The sequence below is a fragment of the Purpureocillium takamizusanense genome, chromosome 6 (genome assembly GCF_022605165.1).
Source record: "Purpureocillium takamizusanense chromosome 6, complete sequence".
Taxonomy (NCBI): Eukaryota; Fungi; Ascomycota; class Sordariomycetes; order Hypocreales; family Ophiocordycipitaceae; genus Purpureocillium; species Purpureocillium takamizusanense.
Window position 1 is genome coordinate 2,096,281 of NC_063073.1, and position 21,718 is coordinate 2,117,998.

A 21,718-nucleotide genomic window follows, 5' to 3' on the forward strand; every position below is an offset into this window, starting at 1 on the left:
GGGTGGTTGAAACTTGTGCTTGCGGGGGCACCGCATCCTTGGGGGGTTGATGGCCTGGATTCTGGAAGCGAGGTTTCGCGATATGATGGCGATGGGGTGGTCATAGCTGTGCGATGGGACCGAAACCCCCGGATCATGCGAGTAGTACGTATACTGTACTACGTTGTCGAGACACGGATGGATCCCATCATCTACATCACACAGACAGGCCTTCCCCCTCCCCCGCCGCCCAGCAGGGCCTGACCTGACAAACAATCCCTGAGCCCGCCGCTTTCTCTATCCTGACTCATCGGATCAAGAAGCACAGGCACGACATGAAGAGCCCCAACGAACGCGGGCACGCACGTTGTACGCACCGTGGGGAAATACATGCACGCGCGGCGTCTTCATGGCGGAGGGGGGCTTGGTTGAACTGGGCCACAGGCACGGTACCCCGAGGGTCGGACGGTCATATCCTTCAGCTTCGACCGCGACTAAGATGGGCCGTGTGCCCGGGATATAGGTAGAACTGATAAGGGACAATTCATGGCAGGTAATGAGTTGAACCCTTTCTGTCTGTAAGATGAAGGCTACGAAGCGGGGAGGGGTCGCTACACTCAGTCTACCCTCGCTACGCGTCCACCCGATCGATGCCACTGGCGGTCCCCCGTCTAGAATACCCAAAGACTGTATGTATCATATAATAGTTACCACTAGAGTAACACTTTGCGTCGCCGTTGCGCATGCGCAACAGAGTGGGCTGGCCGAGTGCATGGGATGGAACGCTTGGTTTGCAAAGGACCCTTGGCGGCATGACAACCAAAGCGGGCTCATTCATCGCCTCACTCCGCGCGCGCACGATACTGGTATACTACACTACCTACCCAGTACTGCTCCCGCGTTCCTGGTACCGAGACCAGACTGTGCAGCATGGTACGCTTTGAATTCCGAAACTCTGTGGAAAAAAGCGGTTCATGCCGGTCATCCCGTCCGTCCACCTTGGCACCCACCCCATCTCGCCTCAACAAAGAGAGGCTTTGCCCGTGCCGTCGCAAGTCGTGCAAAAACGTCATCGGCCCAAATCACCTTATACCCGACGGCAAAATCTTGCCCGACAGACCAAAATCCATGCATGACCTTTCCCCCCCAGCGTTAGATTTGTTTGAACTTGTGCGTGTGTGTGCGTGAGAAAACAACGCCGCCGCCGTCCGAAAAAAAAAGCTATATACGACAAAGCAAGAAAAGTCGCAGCTCGCCCTTCCCCTCCCTTCGCTTTCCTCGCCTCGGAGTTAGGTAAAGTCAAACGTCCCCTTTTCCCCCGGGTTCGGCGGCGGGCGGCTGGCGATCGCGGTGGTGCGCATGCGCATAGGAAGCTCCATTTGGGTGAATCGAGTCTAGCAGCAGTAGGCAGTGTCGGGCGAGCTAGACCAAGACGATCGCATCAGTCCATCGCCGAACACGCGCGTGCATACGAAGTACACGGCATCAAGCTGCCAATTTTGCTTCCTCTGCCCGTCTCGACATATAAAAACAAGGCCATCAATACGGGATCCCCAACCTGCGCTTCAAAATCCTCTTCTTTTCCGCCGTCGCACGGTTAGTAGCAGAGCTTGGTTGTGAGAGTTTCGTCGTCTTTGCGTAGGCAGGGTAGATCCCGGGTCTCTCTCCTCCCTCGTCAAAGAAAACCATCCCGGCATATCCCATCACGACTGCGGCATCTGTCGTCGTCGTCGTCGTCGTCGTCCCATCGAGCACGTCCCCCGCTTCCTCGTCCCCCTCCCCCCTCCTCCCCACCCCACGCCACTCTGAAACACTATAACGAGACGAAATCCCGGCATATAAACTTGGTACTAAGTTACTACGTACTAGCATGGCCGACGCCGACACTGCCGGCGCCGCGTACTTTGTCACCGGGGCATCCCGGGGTCTGGGCCTCGGCATCTGCACCGCCCTGGCCGCCCGCCCGCCCAGCGAGGTGTCCGTCGTCTTCGCCGCCGTCCGCACCGAGACGGACGCGCTAAGGCGCCTCGTCGCCGGGTCCGCCGGCCGCGTGCAGGCCGTCTCGGTCGACGTGACGTCCGAGAGCGCCGTCAGGGATGCGGCGGCCAGGGTCGGGCGGGCTCTGGAGGGGTCGTCGCCGTCCAGGGGCCTCGACGTCGTGGTGAACGTGGCAGGTGTCATGGACTTTGTCCCCCAAGGCGGCATCGAGAACATGTGAGTTTCTTTATGGGCGCCCCTTTCTTATACCACAGGCGTGATGGTGTGTGTGTGTGTATGTGTATAAGTCTCTCACACATGGGCAACTCGACGCCGCGTACAAGATAGGAAGGATCTGGACTCGACGTTCACCACCAACGTGACGAGCGTGCACCTCGTCACGGCCGCCCTGCTCCCGCTGCTCCGCCGTGGGAGCCTCAAGAAGATCATCAACCTGTAAGTCCTCCCTCCCCTGTCCTGCTTCTATTTATAAATCGGGCGTTGATGGCGGCTGCTGATGATGACAACCCCACGCCAGGTCGACCACCCTCGGGTCCATCGGCATGGCGGGCACGTTCGCCCCAAGCCGGGCGCCCGCGTACAAGATCTCCAAGGCGGCCCTCAACATGCTGACGGTGCAGTACGCCCTCTCCCTGGGGGACGAGGGCTTCACCGTCGTCGCCATCTCACCAGGGGTACGTGATGAGGCGTGTAGACCCGGCGTGGTGCGCATGCCGGCGCCTTCCCCCCCTCCCCTCCCCGCGAGACGTCGCAAATGCTGATCACGAAAGCCTTTGGGCCTTTTGGCGCGCAGTGGGTGAAGACGGACATGGGTAGCTCGCATGCCGATCTCGACGTCGAAACAAGCGTCAAGGCGACGCTGGACATTGTGGACCGAGTGGGAGCGCCCGACACTGGCAACTTCTTCAACATCCACGTTCCGGGCTACGAGAACGCCCCAGAATTGAACCGGTATGACGGGGGCCAGCCACCGTGGTAGCGCCGCCCTCGTCCGCGGCTGCTATTCGGAGAGCGACGGAGGATGGCATGGCATGGCTATGGGCGGTAGTGATAGTGGCGGTTAAAGGTTTTTTTTTTTGTCGTGCGACTGGAATCCAAGGATAAGCCATGTAGAAAGTGAGATGTCAAGTTTCGGATGCCACGCTGAACCGCGTGCATCTCATGTCTGGTCTCTGGTGCGCCTCGCGTGTCCAGTTACGCACTTAACGCGTATCAGGAGCGCAAACGTGCCCGGGTAGTCTGGAAACTTTTCGGGCTTATTGTCAAACGTGCACACTCTGCGACGCCGGTCTGTCTTTGGCAGGTGCGACAAACGGACGACGAAGCATTCCAAGAGCCCATCCCACCAACGTCACACACCCGCTCTTGCGTAATGGAAATTCACAAACTACTGAGGCCCAGAGACATCCCATCTGACGTGAGGCTACAGTGCGCTGGAATCGAGAAGACATGGTGTCAGTCCAGAGGCACATGGAGTGCCCTTGTTTGTCTTGCCCCCTTCCGTCGCATCTTTCGGCGCATCGTGAGATATTCGTACAAAGTTCGGGCGAGTATCGTGTGTCTTGGCTGTTGAACCGTCCTCGTGCCGGCCATTGAATTGGCGTACGTTGCAGATGTCGTGGGGCTACACGTGTATCTAGTTTCCTTTCCGCTTATTCGTACTTCGTAGTGGACCGTAGCTTGCAATCTGTACGACAAGTATACGAGCGAGCGGAGAGGTAAAAAATGGCAGGCATACAAAATGTCGTGTTTTGTGGGTACAAGCTGGCGAACCCAACGAAAGCGCGGGCTCGGCGGCCGCGACACGCATGGACGGTATTGCAAGACTCGAGGGGGCACGAGGTAGGAGCTCGACGAGTCGACCCCAAGCACTTCCATGCATGTTGTGCTGTGGCAGAGTCTGGGCAAAGGTTCGTAGTAGCTCCTCTGACCTGATGGCGGGCATGATGTGCGTCTTTGTATCAGCCACTTGTGGAGGGGGTGGTGCCACCGCATGAGCCGAGACGGATACTCGCAAGGCCAAGGATAATGCTACCTCGCATCGGCAGAGAGACAAGAGCCACCAACAGACGCCTCATTCGACAAGAAGTCAGTCAGCGCGGCATCTATGATGGGCGGCGCAGGTACCCAGTCTGCGCGCCAAGGGATCCTGACTGGGCTTTGGTGGTATTGGGCAGCCTTGATGCGTATGAAGAACTTGGCAAGCTGGGGTGGACGCCTCCACCCTTTCCTTAATACCGGCATGTCGGATGTGTTCCTGGTGCCTGCATACTCGCACGTCCTGATAACGTGGTACGAGAACGTAGCCAACGTGCAATCGAGTGCCCCCTCCCCCCTTGGCGCCGTTGCGGCCGTACGCCAAGTCGGACTTGTTGCAGGCACTGGGCCAGTCAACAAAACTGTGACGAGGCGTTTGCGATGCAACCATGGAGGGACTTCGGCCGTAGGGCCGCCCACATGCCGGCAGGCGACGATGCCGTGGCAGCACACACACACAACTCGAGCGGGCTGGGCTGGCCTGCTTTTAGCCGTGATGACGACGACGAGGCCGACGACGAGAATTCCTCGCGGCTATACATACGTAGCCCGTTAGTCCCAGATGCCATGTGCGCGTGTGTTTGCTTCTCGTGTAGATCAGGCTAGTACGTAGGTGCATTCTGCGTGAAGAAGTCCGTGTCCTCGTGCGCGCGCGCGCGTCTGGGGATACTGCACCTCGAGGCCGGGCACGGGATCGACATCGACGACAAAGGAGCGAGCAGGAGCAGCAGCAACAGCCGCGAGCTTCTTCCTTCTCGTCCAGCAGCACACCCGCTCGCCGAGCTGCTCGGGTGCCTAAGCCTGATGCGGAGGGCGACCCTTGCAAGGGTGGGATTGAATCGAAATTGGCCCAGGCCCTTGACCCGGAGAAGAAAGGGGGGAGAAGCATTCCTCTCGGGGCCGGCCCGATGAGCGCAGGTCCGGGAAAAAAAAAAGGGGGTGAGGGAGGCCATGGGCGATAGGGTATATTTTATTGATGGCGATGTCATCGGCGCGTCTCCCAATTGATAGTCAGTGTGATGGACCCGGGAGGGAGGCGATGATAATATTGGTTGCGTCTCGGGTCGCGTGAGAGGCAGAGGGAGATGAGCGTCTTGGAAGCTGCAGTCTGGCCGATGATGCTTTAGGGGGGGTAATTCCCGTGGAGCTTATCCAGGTGTAGCAGCATCGGGTACCTGGTGCTAGTAAGAGTTAGTACCTTTTTCTTGACAGGGCGCAGCAGAGAACGGCGGCAGTTGGGGTTGTCGTTGCTACTAGCGCAGGCACGGTGACCGGAGCCGGGGCGTCCGTACTGGGGAGGTAGAACCTCCAAGTTCCTTCCATAGCAGGGTCACAGTGCCATGGGAGGGCAGGCGTCACCTGGGGGGCACTGCAGTTGAGGCGCCAGCCAACTCGGGTTCCATCCAGACAGACCTTGAGCGTCCCCGTTGGGCTTTGGAGTGCATCCACCCCACAGGCAGGCAGGTGCTGGGAGAGCAGCAGCAGCACTGGAGGGAGTCTCTGCTCAGGTGTGTGTCTAGGGCAGTCAAGTGAGACCGCTCACCACCTTGCTGATCTGCAGGCGTGACAGTTACCTCAGGTCCGGTACGACTAACGAACGTACTTGTAAGTGTATCTAGACACACTTCTCCGCCTCGCATTCATTCCCAGCTCGATGCTCGTCTGACGCTTACACCCGACAAGAGGGCGACGAGTGGCAGAAAGCAAGCGGGCTCACGTCCCAAGAGTCGGGCCTGGACCGCGCTCCACCCTCTCCCGTCTCCAGCAGGCAGCGTCGCGGGGTGGCCCCGAGAGGCGCCAAGCCTCCAGTCCATGATGCCAGCCAGGGCCCGCCACCACCCACCCGGACGAGCGACGGGATCCCCCCTCGGAAAAAGTCACGGAACCTCTCCAGACGCCAATCCGCCTGGGAAGCGTCTTTGCCGTATCAAGTTCATGTGTGCAGCGCGAAGCACGTGTGGCAAATTTACCGACACAACGCAAACGGGACCAGAGGGGCAAAGGGATTGCATTGCAGGTTTTGGTCGACCTTTGGTTGTGATGACAGCAGCAGTCCCGGCATCATGTCCGCTCCACTCTCTTCCGGCCGGCCCCCCGGACATTCATCCTTCAATTGGCATCGCCAGATCGCTCGCCTCGTCCTTCCGGGGTCCCGTCACGCAGAAAGTGACGAGAACGGAGGCTGACGGACAGAGGGGTCGTGGCCCGGCCAACCTTGCCGAATCAGAGGCAACCGGCTCGCCTGGTCGGACTATCGTAATTACAGCAGGGTAATTAATTACCTTGCACCCATTGAGAGGACACCTGTGCCCGCCACCACCCGCGGCCACCACCCACCACCCTCGCAGTGGTGTGCTCTGTGCTGAGAGTTTCTGTTGCCGCTGCGCTGCCCTGACAGCCTCCACTAGGTGAGGTCCCTCTTACATCGAATAAGGTGCTGAGCTACCGAGGCGTGCTGGCCGTGCACACCTTCCCTGCCTGCGGGAGCATCCCCCAGAAAGGGACCTTGTTCAGGGGTGGCTGCAGCGAGACGGCACCGCCGACCGCGACCCCCGCCGAGTGAACGCAGCCGCCACACGCCTCTTTCGAGCTAGTACGAGTAATAGCAGCAGCGACTGGCCACCCCCCCTGGCTACTAGTTAGTACGAAGGCTAAAGTTGAGGCCCGGAAGTCGTTGGACTGCGCTAAATCGCAGCACCGCCGCATCGTGCGGTGCCTCGTGCTCCCGGCTTGGCCCCTCGTCCCATCTGGCTGGGGTTGGTGGAGGTCCATTGATACCTGCGTACATACATACTATGTTTTGTGGCATGCAAGATCCGCGACGCGGCGCACTGCAGTGTAGCGCAGCGGCACCACATGGGCTGGCCATTGCCGACCATGCATGTAGGTACTAGATGTGCTGCTACTCTAGCATTGTGCCGGCCCTGGGATGGATGTTGGTCTTAGCAGCACCTGATCAGGTACCTGTCGCCCACCCCCGGACAGGCAGTGTGGGAAGCCCGCAGCGTGTACGGAGTACACGACAGTGGGTGGTGTTACTGGTGTAGTAGCTCCCCAGGCTCCTTCCACCATCCTTCCGCTCCACCTCCCACGTCTTCAACACCACCGTCAACACCTTTCTCAGTCTTCCGCTTTCCGCTCTCCACCTTCACTCGCCCCGAAGCAGAGACTCTTGTCCTGCCTGGCCCAGGGAGCTTTGCCTGCGTCTATTGAACCCCTCCCTCCCCCGTCTCGCATCGCATTGCACCGCACGCGGTCGCGTTTTGCGTCATTCATTCGATTACCCCGGCGCACAGGAGCCAGGCGCCCCTTCGGCTCAGTGGGCCTGTCTCGAAGCGCTCCCGCCCTGCTCCCAGGCAAGGGGAACCATCTCGCTCATTTTCAGATAACTCGGCCACGGCCGCCATCTGCCCCTCCCCCGCGACGATACGCTCGACCATCTTCCCCGGATCGACCTCGCCTCGCCGCCTCGTCGATACGTCTCGTCGTTAGCACAGCTGCAGCCAGGTTCGCTCGCTCGCTCGCTCACGCAATCACCGCCTCGGACGGACGCTCGGACGAAGCCACAGCGACCTGCACGCAACCGCCGCGGTCTCGCCGATCTCATCAGCTTGCTTGGAGCCCAGCACAAGACCGAAAAAGGAACCAGCGTCGAGACCTGCGTTGCTAGTGTCCTGCCTGACATTCGACGGTCGCGTCTGGGTGCAGACCTGAGTCGGCTCCCATCTGCTTTGTTTCTTTTCTTTTGGCCCACTGCCGCGTCTTTCCCACCAAAGGCGACGCCAGCAGACGGACGGACCTGCTGTTTCTGCTCCGACCACGGCAGTCTGGTCTGGTTGGCCGACTGGCCACGCTGTCGGCCAAGTTTTTACGGTACGCCATCGCCTCCCGCCTCCGCCACATGACTCCGATGCTATGCCCGCCTTTGCATTGTTGCAGCGAGCATAGATGTTATTCCTGAGCTATGGTTACGACCGCCTCCAGCATCGAGTGTCGATACTGACCGTTTTAGTCCTCAGGCAAACGCCTGCCGACATTGTGGTGCCATTGGGCGGCCGTCGCCCAGCATACCCACGTCGTTAAACTGTTCTCATTCATGCGAGCGGCCGTCGTTCGAGGTCGCCTGATCACGCATAGCAGCGCGAATCGTCTTGTCTGGCCCGACACTTTTGCCCTTCATCAGCGTCTTTGTTCCGCTCGTGTGTTCATGGACTCGAAAAAGGTTGACGCGTAGTTCCCCCGCTGCAAACAGCCCGCGTCTTCCGCGGCTGCTCCGCCGAATACATTGACAAACAGCCGTCTTCTCTTACACAATGGCCACAGCGTTGCCTCGCCCTTCGCGGCCATCAAACGGCCCACCAAGCATGGCGCTGCCTGCACTGCCCGTCAGCAAGACCCGGAAGAGCACGGGCAACTTGAACGCTGCTGCCAACCCTTCCAAATCCGCACCGACAACTCCACGAAGTGGGCTCCGAGCACCGTCCGGCGCCCTCGCACCTCCATTGCCTATCCCCAACTCGGCCCTGCCTCACCCGAGACCGTCTCCCGCCCTCAATGCCGCTGGCAAGACTCTTAGAAAGACAGTCAGCATCAACTCTTTCCCCCACCCGCCCAGAGGCGATCACCGGTCGACTAGTATGCCGCCTAGCCCGCTGGCAAACGAACAGGTCCGATCACGCAAAGCCAAGTCACCCAGAGAGCTATCCCACAGCCCCTTCTCGCCTACTACACCAAGCCTACTCAACGGGAGTGGAGATGGCAAGTCAGTGAACAGCGTCCGAATGTCGGACGGCCTGATAAGCGTGTCCTCGCCACCTCATAGCCGCAGCTCCTCGGCCCAGGATTCATACTCAACGTCTGCCACGACATACGAGGATTCGGGCGAGGCGGTACAGCACGCTGACTCGTCCAGGCCTGCCTCCATGTCGGACAGGCGCTCTTCCAAGGGCGAGGGCAAGGGCAACGTCATCGTGAGTGTGCGTGTGCGGCCTGACGCCAACACCGACCAGCAAAGTCCCGAGGGCGAATGGATGGTCGACGGTCGAAAGTCACTCATCGCCTACCGAGGCAAAGAGGGCGGCGATCATTATTATGGTATGCTATGCTAGTCGAGGGCTCTTGGTGTCGCTTGCTTGCTAATCTCGACCCAGACAATGTCTTTACGACGCACGATAACAACTCGCGCGTTTACGACCACATCGCGAAGCGGCTCGTCCGCCGCGTCATGGAAGGCTACCACGGCACCGTCTTTGCCTACGGTATGACGGGCACGGGAAAGACTTTCTCCATGCAAGGAACGGCCTCCTCACCTGGTGTAATCCCGTTGGCCATTACCGACATCTTCTCTTACATCCGAGAGACGCCATCCCGCGAGTTTTTGCTCCGCGTAAGCTATCTGGAAATTTATAACGAGAAGATTCACGACTTGTTGAGCATGCCTACGGGGAGTGGGGTCGGAGGCGCCGTTCAACAGGACGAGATCAAGCTGCGTGAAGACAGCAAGCGTGGCGTCTATGCGACGCCGCTAAAGGAGGAGATCGTTCAGAGCCCTACGCAGTTGTTGCGGGTAATTGCCCGGGGCGACCAGGCCCGCCGGACGGCCAGCACGCAATTCAACGCTCGCAGCTCTCGAAGCCACGCCGTCGTGCAGATTGTCGTGGAGAGTCGCGAGCGTATCCCGGGAGCCGGACCCGGTGGAGCTGAAGGCAAGCGATCTGCCATACTTCCTGGAGGAGTTCGAGTCTCGACTCTGAGCCTGATAGACCTTGCTGGTTCGGAGAAGGCCGCAGAGTCCAAGGAGCGTCGGCAAGAAGGTGCTCATATCAACAAGAGCCTTCTTACGCTGGGCACTGTCATCGCCAAACTCTCAGAGTGGAAAGACAAGGAAGCCAAAGGCGGCGACAAGGAGGGGAAGCATCTGCCGTACCGTGACAGCAAACTGACGCGCCTGCTTCAGGGGGCGTTGTCTGGCAACTCGCTGGTCAGCATCCTCTGCACAATTCAGATTGGTGCCGCTGGCAGCGCCGCCGCCGCAAACACACACACGACCGAAACACTGAACACACTCAAGTTTGCGTCGAGGGCCAAGAACAACATTGTGAGCCACGCAAAGAGAGCCGAGGAAGCCCTCGGCGCCGGCGGCGATGGTGGCGCCCGAGTGCTCTTGGAACGATACCGGATGGAGATACTCGAGCTTCGCCAACAACTGGACACTCAGGCTAAGAAGAACAAGGATACGGAAAAGGAGAAGGAGGACGAAGCCGAGAAGGTCCGTGAGCTGGAAATGTCGGAACGACACGAGGAACAGATGCTCGAAATGCAACTCGCGAGAACGGCGCTGAAGGAGCGCATTGACCATCTGAACCGGCTCATACTGAGCTCCAAGTCGATTGGTGTCAACTCGAACGGATCCATGAGCTCGCTTGGTCAATATGCCAGATTCTCCCAGCTGTCACTCCCCGGATCTGTTCGATCCTCGGTTGCCACGTCTAACGGTACAAAGCCTTTCCCTGAGCGAACAGCGTCCATGACTTCGACCTCGTCCACTATCGGGCGACGGTCTAGCGCCGGACAGAGACCGTGTGGCGCTGACGCGGAGGCTGCGGAAGGCGAGGATGACAGTGTCGGAGAATACGGCGACGGGACTGCCTCGCTGGCGGCGCAGAACCGTGCGCTGCAAGCCGACCTGGCGGACAAGAACCGATATATTGCCACACTGGAAAAACGGCTTCTCCAGGCTCGGCGAGCGAGCTCCTCCCGAACGTCGGTTGGCTTCTCGGCACCAAAGGGAATCATGGTCGGCGAGGATCACAGTGTCGCCGCCGCGCTAAAGGAGAAGGATGCGGAGATTGCGGACCTGCGTGAGAGACTGTACGACAAGGACAGGATGTTGTCGGCTCTGCGCAGTGCGGCTCGGTCGCGGGACAATGCTGATGCATCAGCCGAGGCACGATCTCCCCCGTCACGACACGGTTGGCGTGGCAAGGGACCCGCGAGCCCGACCCCATCGAAACCAGCCAAGGGACGCACCAAGAGCGTCGACGAGATGAACCGGATGCTCGAGGAGATGATTCAGGATGGTGTCGAGACGGGACATATTGTAAAGAGCTCTCGTGGAAGCGTCCGACTACCGGCAGGCCACAAGACGGATACCGCAGGCTCACCCGGAGAGCTTCAGCCACTGCGCCAAAGCCCCATCCCGCCCGAGAGCGACAAGCTGGCCGCGGCCGAGGCTGCCTGAGGCCAATCAGCTCGCCGTTAGCAGCGGTACTGTTTTATGGCAGGCGAAGCGGCGGGTAGGCGAGGCGAGGAGGATACAAGGAGTTTGGGAATTAAGGCTGTTACCGGAAATGCTTGCGCTATACCCGATTTCGTGTTTGTTTCTGTTGCCGTTTGGTGTCTTGGTAGACGCCTCTCTACTTTTCGGACGAGGGGAACCAGAGGCGCCCCCGAAACCTTTTTTTGGCTGGGTAGCTTTGGAGAGGAGGTACTTTGCTCAGGGCGGGACAGGAAGCCCTTTACGCTGTTGTTTACGTCTATGATGCATGGCCGATTCGAGGAGGAACTTTTACGCTCCTTAGGAGTTGACCGAAGTGAGGAGATGGCATCTTTATGTACTGAATACGAGACGGCTGGAGTGAGAGGCCAGGCCCTCTTAATGGAGCACGGCCACGAGGCTGGAGGCCTAGCAACGATGACGGCGATGCTTGTGATGTTTTGAGGATTCAGGCACGGGTGCTTGCGAAAGGTTTATATTGCAATGCGCTTGCCCGTGCGCACGCAACAGGTACTGTCGATATTGGGCGCGGCGCGTTTCGAAAGCTCAATGACGCTGGTTCACTCGGTTCCGTGTGCAGTGCGCCACTTGCGGGTGACTGACTAGCCGTACTTGTACGAAGTACGCAACAACGTTAGCACTGTACCTACTGCCTACCTAGGTACAGCATGTAGTAATTACTCAACATATTTCGTAGGCTTTGCGCGAACATGATTCCTGGGCGCGCACTGACGTGAACGCCATCAACGATGGACGCTTGGCGGTCTGGGTGGGTGATGATGATGAGTGAGCTTGACGCGAGGGGGACGCCGGACCCTGGTGTGCCTCGGTGTCGTGTAAATGGGCCTTGAAAAGCAGGGCTCTCTCTACTTTCTCTCTCTCGCGCGGGCGCACGGGGCATAGTCTATTACCTAGGTATGCCGGCCACCCCGTTTCGCAATGGTCCGAGCCTACTTGGTACTTTGCGTACTATACAAATGTACTTTTTGCAGAACTGGTCCTACCCAATGAGCTGAGATATCTACGTACGTACGTACGAAGTACCTTGGTGTGCACAGCAGGTGAAGTATGTGCGCATGTATGTAAGTATGTAAGCACGTATGTCAGCCAGTCAGTTCAGTCCAGTCCAACCAGTCCAGTCATGCAGCACAGTACGTACGAGCATGCGCTGCGCGTGATGCGGGAGGCAAGCGGGCTGACGGGGGCTGACTGAGCGGCGTTTCAGCGTGACAGATGAGAACAGACTCGGACCGGACAAAACAAATGGGTGGCGCCTTTGCGTGTACGAAGTAGATGGTGTGCTACTAGTAGTTACAAAGATCCGCAGCTAGGAGATCCCATCCCATCCCAACCCATCCATGAGTCGATGCGACGAGTGCTCTGTGAGTGGCACATGTCATCCCCGGCTGGCTGGCTGGCTGGCTGTCAGCACGCCCGCCCGCCCGCCCCGCCTGCCACGGCAACGCAACACGGGCGCAACGCAACGCAACGCAACGCAAGAGAGCGCCGGCAGAAACGACGTGGCTGGCCCGGCGGGATCCGGCTGAGGCGATTGGACGCGAGCCGCTCGAGTCAGAGCCATACAGTACATGGGGATTGACTGCATGGAAGGATGGATGGATGGACAATGATGATGATGATGATTTGGGGGGGGGGGGGGATCTGATGGGACGGGGATACGGGACACGGGACACGGAGACGGGACGGGCAGGAGGTCGGCGGCTGATGAGGCGTGGGAGGCGCGATGAGCCGCGTGCGGTTGGTTGGTTCAAGCTCCTCTTATTGCGTGCGGCGCGTCCTGTCAAAATAATAATAATAATAATAAAAATTAATAAAAATAAAAAGAGTCTTGAGAGAGATGCTAATGCACTGCTCGTCGGTTTGTGCCATTCATTCATTGTTGGTCGTCCCCCTCCCCTCCATCCATCCATCCAGCCTGTGTGGCATGAGGCAGCTGAGTGAGCACGCAGCAACAAAAAAGTGAGGTGCTCGCTCGGCGGTGCTCTCTGTGCTGCCCCATCAGTGAGAAGGTCACCAGCGTCCCCACCTCGCCTCCGGACGGGTCCCCCGGGGTGGAGGGACGGACCAGCGCGCCAGGGGTGCATGCACTTCCATTGGCTCCTCAGCTGTCCCAGCCCCGAATGGTGAAACGCCTCTCCTCTCCATCCCCTCGACACCCCCCACTGGACGAGCGAGCGAGCGGGCCGGCCAGGGCAGCGCAAGGAAGGCGCCTCCCCACCGGCCCGTGCTGTTGGCGACAGAGCGCCCCCAAGTACGTGCTTGGGTACTGTATAAGTTACCTTACAGCACGAGGACACCCAACACGCGGGACCCTGGGGCGAAAAGCTACAGACAGGTACCTACGTAGTTACTGACCTACCCGCGGGGCACGTTACCCCCTGGGCAGGCGGCTGCTTGCCCTCGTTTCATACTTTTTTTTTTCCTGGTCTGTTCTCGGATCCGTTTCTCTGGCTGGCTGGCTGGCCTGGCCTGGCATCTCTTGGCGCGCGCAGCAGCCACGCTGCCTCCGAGGAAGACCCAACGAGACAGACACAGACACAGACACAGACACAGACGACGAGGACAGGGCAGCGGCAGCGCCAGATAAGACACACACACACACAGAGAGAGAGAGAGAGTGAGAGAGAGAGACAGAGACAGAGACAGAGAGAGAGAGGCGCACAGGGCGGGGGGGCCACGACGGAAGAGGACCCCTGGACTTGATGACGACAGTTTGATCCAGGCGGCGCCCCAGTTTGACGTAAACCCCGGCATCCCTGTCGCTGCGCAGCGGCTCGTGTCCCCAAACATGACGATCCACGGGTCTTGGTCTGCACATCGCTATTCTTTCCATTCTCTTTCTCGCGGCTCCCTTCCCCCCAACGGCTGAATGGGCCCCTCCCTGCTGTCCCGTGGCTGCGTGTCTCTCTTCCCCCCCTCCCTGTCTCTGGAAAGAAAAAAAAAACAATGGGAAATGACGCTGTCTCTCTCTCGCGTCACAGGACCGACGAGAATCCCCATCATCATCGTCATCGTCATTATCCATCATCCATCATCCATCAGGAAAAACAGCACCCCTGCGTGATTGATTGACTGACTGACTGACCGACCGACCCTGACGGGCCACATGAACCAGGCAGGCATGGCCTTGTCGCTCTCTCGTTTTCGGGCTGTCTGTCACGTCGCCGCGGCGGCGGGTGGGCGCACAAGAAGTACGTACAGTACGAAGTATAGTAGTAGTGGCAGTAAAAAATCCTCCTCGTGCAACAAGCAAAGCCCCCCCCCTTCCTTTCCCTCCCCTCCGGCATGACAGGTCCAGCGCGGTCCCGATAGCCACGTCGCCTGGATGCTGTGCTCGACGGGGCCCGTGTCCGCTTCTGTCTGCCCAGCTGTGTCCCGCTGAGTCGTGCATTGGCTGCATGTGCTTTCCCCCGCCCGGAGAAGGAGGACGGAAAGATATCACCGGCATCAGCATCAGCTGCATCTTGCGGCGCTGCGCCTCGAGCCTTTTCAACCCTCTCTGGCTCAACTTTGTGTTCCCAAGGGCCCAATCCTCGCTCGACATCACCGCGGGGAGGGGGGGCCAGGGACCGGCTCATGCGGCCCCATGCCCATTTCTGTCGACTGCTCGGGTACAGTACAGACTTGATACGGCACAGTAGTTAACGTTAGGACCTGTAGCAGAGCTCCAAGTGTGGGGGAGGGACGAAGAGGACGAGTTTGAGAAAGATTGCATTGGGGGAACGACTGGAGAAGAAGCTCCCCGGGGAGGGTCTTGGGGCTTGGGCCGCTACCAGCATCATCATCATCATCATCATCATGGCCCCCCAATCCCATTCATCCATGCCCATCCATGCTCATGCCCATGCCCATGCACTCCCCGGGCACTTTTTTGACGGACGGACGGACGAGGCGACGACGGACGCAACACACGGTGCCAGGGCAGGGGTCCCATTTTCGCAACGCTCGTCCGGTCTGGCCTGCGCTTCCTCGATCGGCGCTTGGCCCGAACAGAACCAGACCAGACCAGACCAGCCAGTCAAGTTCCCAGTCAGTCAGTCAGTCAGTGGCGCCGGCGGGCGGGCGACGCAAAAGACAAAAAAGACGGTTCCTCGGCTGCCCTTTCTTTCGTTCCTCATCATACCACCTTGACTACATACTTATTGCTTGCCCAACCCTTGTACTTTGTGTGCCTCTTCTGCGTTCTTCAAGTACTACTACTACTACTACTACTATTACTACTACTACTGTTGTGCCCGTACGTCCTTTTAAAAAGCACCCAACCCCGCCGCCCTCAGCTCGCGGCAGTAGTAGTAGTAGTAGTAACAAGTTTGACAAGATACCCCCATCCATCCATCCATCATCCAAGACGGGATCGTCACCCCCTCCCCGACCGTCGGTGACGATCACTTGCTGGCTTTGATTGCTCCATGACGCGGGGACAGTGAATCGGAATGGGTCCTCGCTCGCGCCCCTTGGCTTGTTGACGGGCGGACCATTTCCGTACTTCTCTTTTCTATTCTTTTTCCTGAATATCCCCTTTTGCTGGAACAACATCTTCTTCATTCGACTTCTTACTCATCATCGCCCACGGTTGGGCCTGCCTCACTCACTCACTCACTCACTCAATCTTTTCTCTTTCTTCCTCTCCAACGTCCCCTTGGCGGACCCCCTTGCGGCTCGCTACCGTATATTCGATTCGGCTCGCTCACCCTTTTTATTCGACCTCTTTGCGTCGTTCACTAGGCAGCGACTTTCACTCCTTGTTGGCGTTCCTCGTCTGGTCCCAGATTTCATCGCGTCTTGATGCGCCCTCGTTTCGCGTCCGTGTGATAGTTATAGGGTCACGACCATCGCCACCGCGGCCATGGCGCCTCGCCTCGACCTCACGCATTCCACCCACCACCACCACCACCACAAAATCATGGTCGCGCCGCCCAGGATCAACCTCCGCCGGGCGGCGTCGTACAACAACAGCGGCCAGGACCGCGGCTCCTCCGCGCCCCTGTCCGCGACCTCGTCACGCTTCAACTTCAACCACCTTCTCTTCTCGCCCCCGCCGTCGCCCAGTCTGCCGGCCCTGGTCCCTCGCCCGAAGCGGTCACCGTCACAAATCTTCAAGGCGCGGCCCCGGCGCCTCTTGCGCCACCTGCTCTACCTGGTCACCATCGTCAGCGCGCTGTACGTCGTGGCCTTTGCCTGCTGGCATCGGGATGCCATCCCGGCCGTGCTGCCGCACTTTGCAGGGGGGAGAGGAGGGGTGCAGTTCGAAATGGTAGGGCAGGACGTGCTCCCAGACTTTCCCACGCCCATAGTCGTCACCGATAGCAAGAGGCGATCGAAATGGACCGTCGCCATCCCCCACGGCTACGAGTTCCCGCTGTCCATCAAGGAGTACGCCGGCATGGGCGGCCGGTGCCGCGAGGTGTCGTCGCACGCTCGGGAGCTGTCCCACAAGGCGCCGCTCTCGGCCGACACGATGCTGGCCTACGACAAGCCCGACGATTACTTCATCGACGTCGCCGAGGCGGAGAGGAGCGGCCTCCTCCCCGGCGCGTCCAAGGGGGCGGCGCGGCCCCAACGGTCCGGACACTTTGTGGGACTCGACTGGGAGGCCATGGCCGGCAAGCCCGTGTGCGACAGGTCGCTCACCTACGTCATGGAGAGCCGGGACGCCGGGCTGGGCAGGTCCATGATGGCGCTGTGGACGCTCTACGCGCTGGCCAAGGAGCAAGGGCGGGCCTTCTTCATCGACGACTCGCGCTGGGCCTACGGTGCCTACACGGACCTCTTCCAGGCGCCGCCCCTGCCCGACTGCCGCCCGCCGCCGCGGCACCACATGCTGCCCTGCCCGGTCCAGGCCCGGCACCTGGTCGTCTCGGGCGTCACCTCGCAGGACGCGTACCCGGCGCTCATGGCCAGGCACCGGCGCAGCACGGGCGCGCACAGCACCCAGCACGACCTGCTGGAGCTGGCCCGGACCGGCTACAAGGCGCTCTTCACCCTCAACAAGGGGGACCAGGAGTACGTCGACAAGAGAATCAGGGAGCTCGAGGCCAAGGCCAAGTCGGCCGACACCTCGTCCCAGGACGCCCCCATCATCGGCATCCATATCCGGCGGGGCGACGCCCACCCGCTCGAGTACCAGTACCGGGACACGTACATTCCCGCAGAGGTATTCGTCGGGCACGCCCATCGCCTGGCCGAGGCGCATTATAACAACAGCAGCCGTAGTAGCAGCGGCAGCAGCAGCAAGGGGGCCAAGGGCGAGGGCGAGGGCGTCCAGCAGCTGCTGCAACAGCAACAGCCCCAGCAGCACAGGGCCGTCATGGTCATTGCCTCGGACGACCCCATGGTCAGCAAAGAGGCCGACTTCTCCGACGCGCACCTCGCGCAGAAGCGCATCCGGCTCGCCACCAAGGAAGAGGCCAAGGGCCAGCACGACGGGGACCCGAACCCGCACGTGCTGCACCAGTTCAAGGAGGAGGCGCAGGGCTGGGAGGGCGGCTTCTTCGCGCCCATGTTCTGGAACCTCGGGGCCGAACGCAAGAACAACGCGGCCGCGACGGCGGCGCCCGGCAGCGACGATTACGATGACGGTGACGGCGTCCGACGGCACGCGGAGCCCCCCTCGGAGCAGACGCTCAAGCTGCGCAGCTTCCTCGGCCGCGCCTACGCCATGGACCTGGCGGTGCTCGCGGGCGCCAGCGACAAGGTCGTGTGCGCCGTCAGCGCCACGGGCTGCAAGCTGCTGGGCGTCATGCTGGGGTGGGAGCGCGGCATGGAGAGGGGCGCGTGGGTCAACATTGACGGGGGATACAGCTGGAGCGGACTGAGCTGGTAGTGGATGATGATGTTGTTGTTGCTGTCCCTTGAAAGAGAGAGAGAGAGAGAGAGAGAGAGGACGGGGATGGAGAGAAGGAGAGAGACAAGAGTCGGGCGGCGACACTCTCAAGACTTGTTGGGGGAGGGGGGGGGGGACGTCCGGTGGGAAGCATTCATTCGTTTTATTTATTTCAGCGGTGAGGGCAAGGGAGCAAGCATCATCACACGGCGCATGATTCTTTATTTATTTATTGGCGGGTCGGGCATTGATACCTCGTCGGACATTGGAATTTCTCTCTCATCTCTCCCTCTCCCCCTCTCTCTTCCCCTCTCTGTTCAGACATTCTTGGCTCAATACGTACCCGGGTCCGAGGCACGTACAGCATAGCAGAACCCCCGGTTTGTGGCTGCAGGGACTGGCTCCCCGGTCACGACGATCAAATTGAGTTTTCTTCTCCCTCGTGGCATGTGTGAAGTGATACCCGCTGAGACGCTCAGTGCCTGTTGCCATGTCGTTGGCGCCCCTGGCCTTGAACGGACGAGTCGACTGCCCAAGCTCGGCAAGCTCACTGCGCAGGCGCAGATGGCCATCACCACCCCTCGATGTACTACATTCGATACCAGGGGTGGGGGCGCCTTGGGCCGTACACACTCCGTGCAGCAATGCATGTTTGCGGGGGGACATTTCGTTTCGAACATGACGGCGATCATCGTGGCCAGGGCGCACACTGAATGACTCCCACCGCAGGCGGAGCAGCGCGAGCACCAACTACATATCCATAAGTCAGAGGAAGAAAGGGGTCGATTCTATGTTTTATCTCTCTCTCTCTCTTTCCAGCAGGGCGGGCGGGTTTCTGGGAACCCCTTCCCTTCTTCTCACAGTGGGGGTGGCCGAGCGAGCGTCTCGCAGGATGCACGTGGCGCACGGAGAGCACCTCTTCCCATTCTCTCACACACTCTCTCTGTGCGTTCCAAGTGAGCGACGCATCGCTTGGCGTTTGAAACTATGTGTTTTTATGTATTTATATATATCCCCGTCCATGCGCGGGAAGGGGGAAACGTCTCGAAGGGACAGTGGTGACCGTAAGGCAGAAAGCAGGGGGGGGTTTCGTTTTGGTTTCTGCCCAGCGTTTTGACGACATGGGAGCGGTTTAGGCAGACGGCTTCTTGGGGGGGGAAAGGGAATGCGAGCCAAGTAACTTGATAAGTATCACATCTCCCGCCGACCTTGGTCGTCGTCTTAGTCGTTGCCGTCAATAGTGATAGTATCCCTGAGAGCGAACGCCCATACGACTTTTACAGGTGTTCATCGGAACCATCTAACAAAATAAAACGTGGGTATTGAAGAAAGAACAGGCCACGGCCGAAGCTTGATCGCGCGCCAGGGGGAAGAAAGAGAAAAAGGGTACATGACTGACGTCTGTCTTGTGAATGTAGATGCGCCTCCTCGCCCTCCTGCTCGTGCAACTGCACATGCACACATGCCTCGCGGCAACGCTCCGCGCGGGCAGAGACGTCGCCGCCATCGAGGAGAGGACGACGGTAACAACAACGACGGTGGCACATGTTCCTGGCGGCCGTAGGAATGACAACAATTACAACAATTACAACGACGACGACGATGACGACGACGACGACGACGACTACAGCGACGACAACGACAACGACGATGATATAAGCTACAACCGCGCCCACAACGACACCATGCTCGTACCGAGGGGCGAAACATGGTTCCACTGCAGCGAGGGCCAGGACATGTGCTGGCGCTCGGGCATGACGCGCAACGTCTTCGGCTTTATGGAGGACCACTACCGCGACCTGGTCTCGGAGAAGAAGTACCTGAACGGCGAGCGCCTGATCTGCATCCCGATCGCGCTGGGCCCCACGGGCTTCTGCCTCTTCTGGGAGAGGCTCGAGAAGGGCGAGTATCGCCTTGGCGAGACGGCCAAGAGGCTCCTCAAGAAGCTGCTCACGTGCGAGGACAAGAAGTGCGGGTACGTCGCCTTCACCGACAGCTCGGCCCGCCTCAAGATAGACTACGTGGGGAACGTCCATGGTTGTAATGGAATCTGCTAAAAGGACTAGTGTGTGTGTGTGAAGAGGGAGAGGGAGATAGAGAGAGGGAGAAAGGGGGGGGGGACGCTTCGAGGCAGAGAAGAGGTCCATCTAATTACATCATAGACAGTACATCGCCAGTCATACACATTTATAAAATAAACGACAGCTGTTGAGCTGTGTAGCGCGTAGCTTGAAAACATGAAACAAGTCTCTTGTCAAATTTGAGCCCTGCCTGGGTAAGCATTCGCAGCTCGTCGTGTCGCGTGCGTCTGTCTGCTGCTATTGGTGTGCGAAAGCGAACCATCACGCCACGGGAGCACAGACATAGGAAAGAAGCTTGCACGCAATCGACCATGAACCGACCACGGGGACATTCACCAGTGGATATTCGTACATCCGACAACGAGATCGCCGTTGCCATACGCAGCTTGGAAGCCTGTGACACGCCACCAACCCCATCATCGTCATCATCAGCATGAGCCAGTGCTGCTAGACACACGGGAATAGAACAGAATGACGGAAAGAGAGAAAGAGAAAGAGAGAGAACGCGTAAAGACGTCTTTTCAAGACTCACCGGCAACTGTCTGGTCCGGACGGGTGCAGTGGTCAATGGTGTACAGCGCGGCGATGGCCACGTCGGAGCTACATTAGACGAGCGTGCCGCTCTTGTTTTTAGCCAGAGAACGCCAAGCAAGCATACAGAAAAAAAAAAGGCAAGACGAAGAAGACGGAAGAAAGAAGAGAAACGTAGAGGGCAAGGCAATGTTTGCGTGTGTTCGTGTATTTTCTGCGGCTTACCATGACGAGGAAGTGCTCCGGGACGTGAGCGCCTGCCCGATAATGTGCCCAGACCCCGCGCGGCAGAACTCGACCACGGCGTAGTTGTCCCCCGTGCCGCAGGCTTGACCCCCGAGCCTGTCGAGGTAGTGGTAGCATGCGATGATGTCGTTGACGTTTGCGTAGGCGCCATCCGATGGCCCGCACCGCGGCTCGAATGTAGGCGCCCGTCCTGCCAAGTGGCGGGTTGCTGCTGGTCCAAATGCGCGGAATAGTCAGTCAGTCAGTCAGTCAGTCAGTCAGTCAGTCAGTCAGTCAGTCAGCCGGTCGGTCGGTCATTCAGTCAGTCAGTCGGACAGTTAGCAACCGACTACTGTCGGCCACACACACACGGACTGGCATCTTCTTCCCCCCTGGTCGTCTCCCTACTATTCCCCCCACCTATCAAGTACAAACGTACCAGAGTGTGGTGGCAGCCCCATGCTGTATAGCTCGGCGGACGTGACGCCGAGCTCGGCCAAGCTCGGCAGGCCCGGGCCGGGAATCACCTCGGGATAGCTGACTGCGAGTCCCCTGACCAAGGCGAGAGATGCAAGGGCGAGAACAGCAGACGATAGACGCGTCGCCACAGTCATCTTGATGGAATACTAGCAAAAAGTCTTGGTAAAGTACCCGTTCTGTCGAACTATAAGATGTGATAGAAAGAGCTCGTAGGTCGTCGTAGAGATGGACAAGGGGAAACGACCTCCAGTCCGTTATATACACATT

At 59.2% G+C, this 21,718-nt stretch overlaps 5 protein-coding genes across 5 annotated transcripts; 4 read left to right on the forward strand and 1 right to left on the reverse strand.

The window, feature by feature from the left end:
- Window positions 1-1,123: 1,123 nt before the first annotated feature.
- JDV02_007123 (uncharacterized protein) lies at window positions 1,124-3,119 on the forward strand. The gene is made up of 4 exons (XM_047988588.1): window positions 1,124-2,193; window positions 2,305-2,412; window positions 2,495-2,651; window positions 2,771-3,119. The coding sequence occupies exons 1-4, from the start codon at window positions 1,850-1,852 to the stop codon at window positions 2,954-2,956; spliced, it is 795 nt and encodes a 264-aa protein (XP_047844586.1). The 5' UTR covers window positions 1,124-1,849; the 3' UTR covers window positions 2,957-3,119.
- Window positions 3,120-7,108: 3,989 nt separating this feature from the next.
- On the forward strand, window positions 7,109-11,860 carry KIP2 (Kinesin-like protein kip2). Its single transcript, XM_047988589.1, has 3 exons — window positions 7,109-7,887; window positions 8,034-9,108; window positions 9,165-11,860. Exons 2-3 carry the CDS (start codon window positions 8,328-8,330, stop codon window positions 11,252-11,254), a joined length of 2,871 nt encoding a protein of 956 aa, XP_047844587.1. The 5' UTR covers window positions 7,109-7,887; window positions 8,034-8,327; the 3' UTR covers window positions 11,255-11,860.
- A 3,605-nt stretch (window positions 11,861-15,465) lies between these two features.
- On the forward strand, window positions 15,466-18,135 carry JDV02_007125 (uncharacterized protein). The gene is made up of 2 exons (XM_047988590.1): window positions 15,466-15,548; window positions 15,630-18,135. Exon 2 carries the CDS (start codon window positions 16,158-16,160, stop codon window positions 18,132-18,134), a length of 1,977 nt encoding a protein of 658 aa, XP_047844588.1. The 5' UTR covers window positions 15,466-15,548; window positions 15,630-16,157; the 3' UTR covers window position 18,135.
- Window positions 18,136-19,552: 1,417 nt separating this feature from the next.
- JDV02_007126 (uncharacterized protein) lies at window positions 19,553-20,191 on the forward strand (the record flags this gene model as incomplete). The annotated part of the gene is made up of 1 exon (XM_047988591.1): window positions 19,553-20,191. The coding sequence occupies one exon, from the start codon at window positions 19,553-19,555 to the stop codon at window positions 20,189-20,191; it is 639 nt and encodes a 212-aa protein (XP_047844589.1).
- Window positions 20,192-20,547: 356 nt separating this feature from the next.
- JDV02_007127 (uncharacterized protein) lies at window positions 20,548-21,585 on the reverse strand (the record flags this gene model as incomplete). The annotated part of the gene is made up of 4 exons (XM_047988592.1): window positions 20,548-20,609; window positions 20,748-20,815; window positions 20,972-21,203; window positions 21,411-21,585. 4 exons carry the CDS (start codon window positions 21,583-21,585, stop codon window positions 20,548-20,550), a joined length of 537 nt encoding a protein of 178 aa, XP_047844590.1.
- Between the last annotated feature and the right edge of the window lie 133 nt (window positions 21,586-21,718).